Consider the following 9509-nt stretch of genomic DNA (forward strand, 5'->3'; position numbering starts at 1 on the left):
TTCACAACATTTTTATTGAAAATTTAACAACTATATTAAATAATGTAAAGACAGGTAAAGTAAAACAATGATAAGAAAATGAACAATTTATATAAAAAGAAGGTGTAAGAAAATATTTAACAAACTGTTCAAACAAATTTGAATAATAATAAATTAGATTTTGAATTTGAATTTAAATAAAAACTACTTCATTTGGTAAAATTATATTAAACTTATTGAGATTATCAATTTTAGTCAAACATATAATTTTTTTATTGATTTAATTCAGGTTAATATTTATTGTGAAAAAAGAAAAAGAGTTTGAGGTTAATATATAAATATAGAAGTATAGTAAAAAAAAGTATAATAAAAGGTAAACCGAATTTACAATAGCAGAGACGAAGCATCTTCCAATCCAAACCCTGAAATGGACGACAGAGACAAATCCGAAAAGAGAAGCAGAGATCGTCACTCCGAACGCCACCGTGACTCCGATGACCACCGCCATCGCGACTCCGACGACCACCGCCATCATCGATCAGAGAGGCATCACAAGCGCGACCCCAAATCCAGGGACAGAGATAGGGATAGGGCTTATGACAGAGAAGGAAGCAAGGAGAGAGATAGGGACAGGGATAGGGTTCACGAGAGAGAGAGTAGGTCGAAGGTGAAGCGCGATGAGGAGAGGGAAGAGTCATTGGAGCCGCGACACTCCTCGCATTCTCACAAGCGCAAAGAGAGGGAGCTCAGCGAGGAGAGGGACTTCGAGGATAAGAAAATTAGGGTTTCTGTGGAGAAGAGGGAACGAAGGAAGTTTGGGGATAAAGTTAAAAAGGAAGAACAAGAACAAAAGGTAAACGGTGATGATAAAATGGAAGGCATACCTGAGGCCAGTGTCAAGGATGAAGTCACCAATGGCTCCCATGCCTCTGCTTCTTTCGAAGACACTGCATCTATAGTGAGTTTCTTTCCTTACTTTAATGTTATGGTTTAATGTTCAGATATTTCACTGCATTTGTTTTTAGTTTTCTTGGCTGTAGTTGAATTGTAATGTGCTTGATTTCGTAGTGTTCCTAATAAATTGCAGGGTTGTCTGATTTCAGTTACTGCTTAATGAACTAGAATGGGATTGCTAGGATATATGTAATTTGATTGTTTGTTTCTTTACCTATAGGTCGGTTTGCGCTGTGTGATGTTTTATATAATGTTATTTTGTAAGCTTTTTTTGTTTTTGATTCTGTGTTTTCTGATTCCTTATTGCTCCTGTTTGTATAATTGGAGAGGAACATACATTCACTGGCGTTTTATCCTTGCTCTCTCAGGGTGCATTGGGATCACCTGCTGTGACATCCTTGGCTGTGCCTGAGACATCTTTGACCCATTCTTCTTCTTTTCCTATCAAGGTATCTTCGAATTTTACCACAAATGAAAATAAGGGTGTTAGTATTACCAGGTCTCATGAGGTTACTGGAAAATCTAGTACAGATGGGCCGTCTTCGACTGCTGGAAAACCGGGAAGCTTCTCTATTGATGCACTAGCCAAGGCTAAGAAAGCCTTGCAAATGCAGAAAGAGTTGGCGGAAAAACTGAAGAAAATTCCTCAGGTATGTTGACGTTGCACTTTCTAATTTTTATCTATTCATAAGTATTTGGTGTCAGCTGGATATTTCTCATTAATAGCTGTCGGAGCCTGACAATGCTGATACATTTTGTTGTTGCTATGCTTGTTCCTCTGAATGCATTCATTGCCATGCTTTTGGTTGTGCAGTTGAATAAGAGTTCTACCCAAGATTTGCAAGGAAGCTCAAAGTTGGGTTCAAAGGATGAATCTACAGTGCCCTCTTCGATGGCTGGATTTGCATCAATTTTCCCTTCAACTGCGTCTACTTTTGCAAATCCTCTAGCCAGTGGCACTAGCCCTACTGGTATTGCAAATCTACCCAACATTGAAGCTGTCAGGCGTGCTCAAGAGCTTGCTGCCAGGCTGGGATTTCATCCAGATCCACAATTTGCTCCTTTAATAAATACGTTTCCTGGTCACATGGTAACAGATGTTGCTATTCCACAGAAACCCACCAAGGCTCCTGTTCTTCGTCTTGATGCTCAGGGACGTGAAATAGATGAACATGGAAATGTTGTTAATGTGACTAAGCCCAGCAACCTTAGCACATTAAAGGTCTGGTGTCCTCTCAGTTGTTTCTTCCTATGCATTTTTTCTCTTTTTCTGGGATTTCTGTCTTAACTGTAGAATCTGTGTCTGAATATTTCAGGTCAACATTAATAAACAGAAGAAAGACGCATTTGAAATACTAAAACCTGTATTGGATATCGATCCTGAATCTGATCCTCATTTTGATGAAAGGATGGGTATTAATAAAACAAAGCTCCTGCGACCAAAGAGGATGAATTTCCAGTTTGTGGAGGAAGGAAAATGGTCAAAAGATGCTGAATCAATAAAATTGAAGGTACTTGAACAGAAAATGAGTAGAAAGAAAGCCTTTATTTTATTGATTGCATGTTAAACTGCGTCACAGGATTATTAGAGACTTATGCTCTCCTCAAGAATGATCAATTATGATGCCACCATTCCTAACTCAACTGCTTCTTTTATAATACGCACCTAATTAATGACTAACTAACTGTAGTCAGTTATTAGTTTTTTCTTTTTGTTACAATTTTGCAAGGCCTCATCCCATGATCCTCCTATGTCTGCTTCTGTAGACATAGGCTCCCCTAGTAGGTGGTCTCAGCTCTGTGTAATCTTTATCTGTCTTTTTTCGTATAATCTTTTGAACTGGCTTATATGTACTTATGACAGCTTTGTCATTATTATTTGGCTCATGCAGAGTAAATTTGGTGAAGCTCAAGCAAAAGAGCACAGGGCCAAACAAGCACAGTTGGCAAAGGCAAAGGCTGCTCCTGATATAAATCCAAACTTAATAGAAATAACTGAGAGAGTTATAATTAAGGAAAAACCCAAGGACCAAATTCCAGAAATTGAATGGTGGTAAGTTTATGCCAGCCTGAACTATGGCTTTCTATATATGTTCATAAAAGGGTCATGATTCTTTAAGGGTGTTATTTGAATGCTCCAAATTTTAGCAATTTGGATTCAGGAAGTATATTGTATTTGGCTGGTTTAAGACTTCAAATAGTTATGACTTTGCGTTCTTTTATTTCTGTTTGTAATGATAACTATAATCATGTTAGAATTAAATACAATGTGACAAACTGGAATAAACCAGTTGTGTAGTTTGAAAACAGACTGGTTGAATAGTTGGTAAATTGAATCTGACAATTAACATTTGGCTCTGGGAACCTATTTGTGAGTCTAGTATTGCCTCATTATGTTGTGTTCATTAACTATTTGAATTTAACAGGGACGTGCCTCTTCTGCATGCTGGAAATTATGGTGATATTGATAATGGAATCATAGGTGAAGATAAACTGAAAATGGAAAAGTTAACTTTTTATGTGGAGCATCCTCGACCAATTGAACCGCCTGCTGAGCCTGCGCCTCCACCACCTCAACCACTCAAGCTAACTAAGCATGAACAGAAGAAACTGCGGACACAAAGACGTATAGCTAAGGAGAAAGATCGACAGGAGATGATAAGACAGGGTGTCATAGAACCACCAAAACCAAAGGTCAAGATTAGCAATTTAATGAAAGTACTTGGCACTGAAGCAACTCAGGATCCTACCCGGCTTGAGAAGGAAGTCCGTAGTGCAGCTGCTGAGCGTGAACAGGCTCACATAGATAGAAACATTGCACGCAAGCTTACTCCTGCAGAGCTGCGGGAGAAAAAGGAAAGGAAGCTGTTTGATGACCCAAATACACTGGAGACGCTTGTTTCCCTTTACAAGATAAATGATCTCTCACATCCCAAGTGCCGCTTTAGAGTTGATGTTAATGCTCAAGAGAACCGTTTGACAGGATGTGCTGTGATCTGCGATGGTATTAGTGTTGTTGTGGTTGAAGGTGGAAGCAAGTCGATTAAGAGGTATGGGAAACTTATGCTTAGGCGTATTAATTGGAGTGATGTTTCAAAAGAGAAAGAAGAAAATGAAGATTCAGATGATGATAAGACTGTGAATAAGTGTGTTCTGGTGTGGCAAGGAAGTGTTGCGAAACACAGCTTCAATAGGTTCAGTGTTCATGATTGCATCACTGAAGCAGCTGGCCGTAAAGTTTTTGTGGATGCCGGTGTTCCTCATTATTGGGACCTAGCTGTGAATTACGTAGAAGATGAAGCTGTTTGACATGTCTTACAATGCTTTTGTTCTTCATTATTGGCCTTCGTGACTAAAGTCTTCTGGTGAGTGATCTGTTCTATAATTTGCATCTAGCAGTGTTTTAAACAAAATAATACACACTATAGCTGCTGGTGCTCCTATGTTTTTCCTTTGGCCAATGAAGTCTATAAATCATTTTGAATTTGCTATATAGATGAATTAGTGGTGTAAGCCTTTTCCTTTTGCTATATAGATCAATTTTGAATGCTTATAAAACTTATTCACTTAGAGATTTTAAAAACCATATAGAAAGGTAAAAATAGTGAAATGCTTATAAAACAACACAATGACTACCTTCTCTACAATTTCAACACCATTACCAAAATCATCTCTACCAACTTCCACCTTCATTTTCGTAGTTCGAGTTCAGCCTTTGATATCAAAATTCTAAAAACTGAAATCACATATTTGAAACTAAACAAAACCAGTTTTAGCTTTAATACATTTTGAAGCTTAAAACTAACGACTTCTAAGATACTGCACGTAATTTATTTATTTTTTATTTTCAAAATGCAAATGAAAGAGCAAAGTTGGTTTGAAAATGGAATCAATTATATTTGTTTTATATTTAACTTGTTTACATGATTTAACAATCAGCATTATATATTGAACACATAATATTAGATAAATAAAGTTATTACAATAGATAATAACAATTGAGTGTGAAGAAGGGTGAGCCCATAATATTTGATAGAAAAAAAAGTTATAATAAAATGGATAACAGTTGAATGTGAGAAAAAGATTAAGATTACAATTTTGTGATAGTGATATTGTAAAAGCAGTTATTAAAGTTACACATGTAACTTTCTCTTAGAAAAAGGAGTCTGGGTCCATTTAGCTTGCCCAACAGTTTTACTATTTGCCAGTCGTCTTTAATATCTGCACCGTATTTTTAATAAAAGCCTGGGCCCATTCAGATGGCCCATCACTTTCACGATTCGCATCTCGCTTTTTAGATATGCACAACAGCGTTTCTACTATTTGCCACTCGCGCTTTCCATACATAAACCCCACCAGGCTCTTAAGGCTGGGCCTATTCGCGTGTCCAATATTTCTACTATTTGCCACTCGCGCTTTCCATATATACACCCATCCAGGCTTTTAAGGCTGGACTTATGCGCCGGGCCAACATTTCTGCTATTTGTCACTCGCGGTTTCCGTACAAACACGCCACAAGTTTTTTTAAATCGGGGTCCGTACGCTGGCCAAGCATTTCTGCTATTTGTTACTTGCGTTCTCCATGCATACATCCCATCATCATTTTTACCATTTACCACTACGCTTTTAATAACTGCACCCCTATTATTTTCAAAAGCCCAGGTCCCATGCAGCTGGCCCAACGTTTTGCTATTCCCCACTTATATCAAACGAATATATCTAGTAAAAAATATAAGAAGCGAAGGCCTAAGAAAACTTTATAAATCATTATAGATTATATCTTCTCTTTAATCTTGAGGAGTAATATTTTTTATCTGTTTTCTCTCTCTTTTTCTCACAATAAGGTTGAAGAAATTACCCTATACTGCGATAACAGGATCTGCATTGATATGGTGTTTTAAAAACAATTTCTTCTAATATTGACAAGTGTTTCTTATACATGAATATATTCTTACAAAACCTTTCATAAATTATACTGAAAACAGTTATTTGCATGTGACATTCTTTAGTGATTGTATATATTGATAATATAGTTGTGAGTATAATTGTTTAACTTGTGAATGTATTGTTACTTTTCTGTAAAGAAAGTGTTCATAGTTTCAGAAACCATATCCCCATAGGATTTGAAGTTATTAATCTTTTCCTTATTTCTTACAATGTACATCTTTTCTCCAAAGTTTCATTAGCACAGAAGCTTTCTCTGGTTGGAATCCAAGCACAAAGGCAAATTGACAGCCATAAACTATAGGTTTTTCTCTTATATTTGGATCGATCCACCCTTATAGGTTGAGTGCAGATGCATTGTCTTGCAATGAAATCTGCAAGAATTTGATCAAGTCAAACTTGTTTAGCACATAATACAGCTAATTAACAACTTGGTTTCGTAATCTCAATCATTTGCAGCTTTGCAGGTCGACTCCATATTGCTTCAGTCAAAAGATTCTTTCTTAGATATGATTTGATATATACACAATTGACCCGAAGGATATGCATAACATGTTGCAAAACTTCTATATAAGAGTAACATTTCATGGCCATGAGAATCACCCACCATTCATCTTCAAACCTCTCTGCATAATTCTACTACTTTTGCAAACTCTTGGCTTCTGACAATGGCTACTACAAGTTCTCTCTCTGTGTTTGGCTTCAAACTAAAACTTTGTTTGGCTTTGCTTGCATGTGTTATTGGGGCTACTTCAGCTGAGTTAAACACTACTCAGTTGAACACTACATTTTATGATAAAACTTGTCCTGGTGCCCTTGACGTCATAAAGAAAGCAGTGAAAGAAGCTGTGAAAAATGAGTCTCGCATGGGGGCATCCTTGCTCCGACTCCATTTCCATGACTGCTTCGTTCAAGCAAGTCTCGTTTCACTCCCACCATCTTATATATCATGTTTGAATACATTCAAAATAATGCATTAATTGCTGCAGACATGAGATAGAATTAATACTATTCTGCATGTCAATGTTGTGTGTTGCATGTTATGTTATATTATGTTATTGAAATTGATTTTAAGCATAACTCAACATCATAAAACTGACTTATATGATGAGATTCACACTCATTTATATCCTATCAAATGTCTTTATTTCTGGTTTATGTGAGATTTTTAATACATGTATGTCTTCAATCAAAGCCTGTTGTGCATATTAGAAGTGGATTTTAAATCTAACTTAATCTCATAAAACCGGTTTAGAATGTGAAATTTGCATCTATTTATATACTATGAAATGTCTTTATATCTAGTCAATGTGAAATCTCCAACACAACACATGTCTTTATCCAGGATATTAGATATTAGTAGTGATATATTGAGGAAAAAAGTGTTAGGTGAGATGCAAGTGAATGATGATAGATGTTAATTAGATGCAAAGTGAGCATGGATCTGTTTTGACACACAGGGATGTGATGCATCAGTATTGTTAGACGACACGGATAATTTCACAGGGGAGAAGAATTCATTTCCAAATGCTAACTCCCTTAGGGGTTTTGAGGTGATAGATAACATAAAATCAAAGCTGGAGAAGATGTGCAAAGGCACTGTCTCTTGTGCTGACATCTTAGCCGTTGCTGCCAGAGACAGTGTTTTTGAAGTAAGTACTTTATCTTATTCAATTAAGATTCATATACCCATTAGTGTGTGTATAATTAAATAACATGCATTAATTAAAAGAACGTAATTGTAAGATAAGTTTATGTAAAATCTCAGCTTGGTGGACCAAAATGGGAGGTGCCATTAGGCAGAAGAGATTCAACCACAGCAAGTTTAGCTGAATCTAATTCAGACTTACCAGCTCCCACTTTTGATCTTGATGACCTCATCCGTGCTTTCCACGAGAAAAATTTCACTGTCAAAGAACTAGTTACCTTATCAGGTAATACCCTTTAAACCCCAATACATTATTAAATATATGAAAAATGTTATTTTTACAAATAAAAATCGGCTTATATATTTATGAATGGTCTGATAAAATCAAGAAACTCTCGTTAGAATAAGTTTTAAATCTTTGATACCATGTTGAGAAGTGGACTTATAATTCTATCTCATAAAACCAATTTATAAGGGGATGTTTCCACCCACTTATATACTATTAAATGTCTTAATCTTTAGTTGATGTGAGAACTCGAACATAATTTGATATATCGTTGTTAACATATCATCGCTCTATACAAAAGATATACAAAATTAGCTTGTTAAAAATGAGTTTATGAAAATTGAAATGCATTTACAACTCTGTTACCGCTATGATTTGACCAATACAATTTTAAAATTGTTTCATTTCAACCAAATTTTGTCTTTCTTTTCAATTATAATCTATTGAGAAGTGACATTTAAGCCTAACTGAATCTCATAAAATCGATCTATATATATTTATGGATGCTCTGATAAGACCAACAAATTGTCGTTAAGATAGACTTTAAAAAGCTCTAATAACATATTGAGAAGTAGATTTAAGTTTAACGGAACCTGATACTAACTTATAAAGTGAGGTTTAGATCCACTTATATACTATGTTCATCTTTAGTCGATATGAGAACTCGAACAACATGATCTGATATATCATTGTCAACTTATCATCACTCTACACGTACACAAAAGATATACAAAATTAGCTTGTTAAGATGATTGATAAAGTATTGAATCTTAATGAATTTATATGTTGATGGTTCAGGTGGTCACTCAATAGGACTAGTGAGGTGCCGTTTCTTCAGAACCAGGATTTATAACGACAGCGACATTAACCAGAAATTTGCAAAAGAAAGACAAGTAGAGTGTCCCTTCGAAGGTGGTGACAACAATTTCAGTGCTTTCGATTCAGCCACTCCATTCAAACTCGACAATTCCTTTTACAAGAACTTGTTGCAGCAGAAGGGTCTGGTTCACTCTGATCAACAACTCTTCACCAACAACAGCACTGATAAAACCACAAAGAATCAAGTAATCAGCTACAGCAGAGACATGGGGCAATTCAAGAAGGACTTCGCAGATGCAATGTTGAAGATGAGCATCATCACCCCACTTACCGGCTCAGCCGGTCAGATCAGGCAAAACTGCAGGCTCGTCAATCCTCCTTCAACCTGATCAACTTCATGATTATATCTATTCTCTAATATTAATATTCAATGCAAAATTTAATTAAGCTACTTCATTTCATTCAGCTTTTCTTCAAATAAACCCTTCCACTGTAATCTAATGCAATTTGTTAACTAAAAGTATGACTTCTATTCAACTACTTCAAGTTATTAATTTGTAGGGTGGCAATGCGGGTTGTCCGTCCCGCATAGGCTTGCTCAGTACTTGGCCCACAAAATGTGGGTCGGGTTGGCCCACTCTGTATAAGAGTTGGCTTGTGGGTCTGCGGGCCAGTCCGCATAAAAATATTTATTAAATTTTTTTTATTTAGATGTATTAGATAAATGGTCTCATAATATTATTTTCATGAAACATGTTTAGCAGATGTTATTAAAAATTTTGGAATATAAAATATAAGACTACATGAAAAAAAATATGAGGTGTAGAAAAAAAAATATACATTTTAAAGTTATGCGGGTTATGCGGGCACTTGGCCCGC

At 36.0% G+C, this 9509-nt stretch overlaps 2 protein-coding genes across 4 annotated transcripts; both read left to right on the top strand.

Annotated features, from left to right (window-relative positions):
- The first annotated feature begins 342 nt into the window (after window positions 1-342).
- Window positions 343-4424, top strand: LOC137827953 (protein RDM16). Of its 3 annotated transcripts, none has more exons than XM_068634334.1 (6): window positions 343-937; window positions 1302-1583; window positions 1748-2155; window positions 2250-2444; window positions 2826-2986; window positions 3360-4424. In XM_068634334.1, exons 1-6 carry the CDS (start codon window positions 407-409, stop codon window positions 4240-4242), a joined length of 2460 nt encoding a protein of 819 aa, XP_068490435.1. In that variant the 5' UTR covers window positions 343-406; the 3' UTR covers window positions 4243-4424. The 3 variants fall into 3 exon arrangements, with proteins under 3 accessions (XP_068490435.1, XP_068490437.1, XP_068490436.1); XM_068634336.1 differs by lacking the exon at window positions 343-937 and having other exon boundaries at window positions 1302-1382; window positions 1460-1583; XM_068634335.1 differs by lacking the exon at window positions 343-937 and having other exon boundaries at window positions 1302-1382; window positions 1465-1583.
- A 2037-nt stretch (window positions 4425-6461) lies between these two features.
- LOC137828970 (cationic peroxidase 1) lies at window positions 6462-9167 on the top strand. Its single transcript, XM_068635756.2, has 4 exons — window positions 6462-6791; window positions 7338-7529; window positions 7646-7811; window positions 8610-9167. The coding sequence occupies exons 1-4, from the start codon at window positions 6546-6548 to the stop codon at window positions 9017-9019; spliced, it is 1014 nt and encodes a 337-aa protein (XP_068491857.1). The 5' UTR covers window positions 6462-6545; the 3' UTR covers window positions 9020-9167.
- Window positions 9168-9509: the final 342 nt, after the last annotated feature.

This window comes from Phaseolus vulgaris, chromosome 7 (genome assembly GCF_051622355.1).
Source record: "Phaseolus vulgaris cultivar YP4 chromosome 7, ASM5162235v1, whole genome shotgun sequence".
Classification (NCBI taxonomy): Eukaryota; Viridiplantae; Streptophyta; class Magnoliopsida; order Fabales; family Fabaceae; genus Phaseolus; species Phaseolus vulgaris.

What these genes read in the sequence shown, in the direction of transcription:
- LOC137827953 (XM_068634334.1), top strand. Translation starts at nt 407, where the DNA reads ATGGACGACAGAGACAAATCCGAAAAGAGAAGCAGAGATCGTCACTCC. An exon ending in CTGAATCAATAAAATTGAAG is followed by an intron (nt 2,445 to 2,825) that starts GTACTTGAACAG and finishes TGGCTCATGCAG; the next exon opens with AGTAAATTTGGTGAAGCTCA. An exon ending in ATTCCAGAAATTGAATGGTG is followed by an intron (nt 2,987 to 3,359) that starts GTAAGTTTATGC and finishes TGAATTTAACAG; the next exon opens with GGACGTGCCTCTTCTGCATG.
- LOC137828970 (XM_068635756.2), top strand. Translation starts at nt 6,546, where the DNA reads ATGGCTACTACAAGTTCTCTCTCTGTGTTTGGCTTCAAACTAAAACTT. An exon ending in CCAGAGACAGTGTTTTTGAA is followed by an intron (nt 7,530 to 7,645) that starts GTAAGTACTTTA and finishes GTAAAATCTCAG; the next exon opens with CTTGGTGGACCAAAATGGGA. An exon ending in AGAACTAGTTACCTTATCAG is followed by an intron (nt 7,812 to 8,609) that starts GTAATACCCTTT and finishes TTGATGGTTCAG; the next exon opens with GTGGTCACTCAATAGGACTA.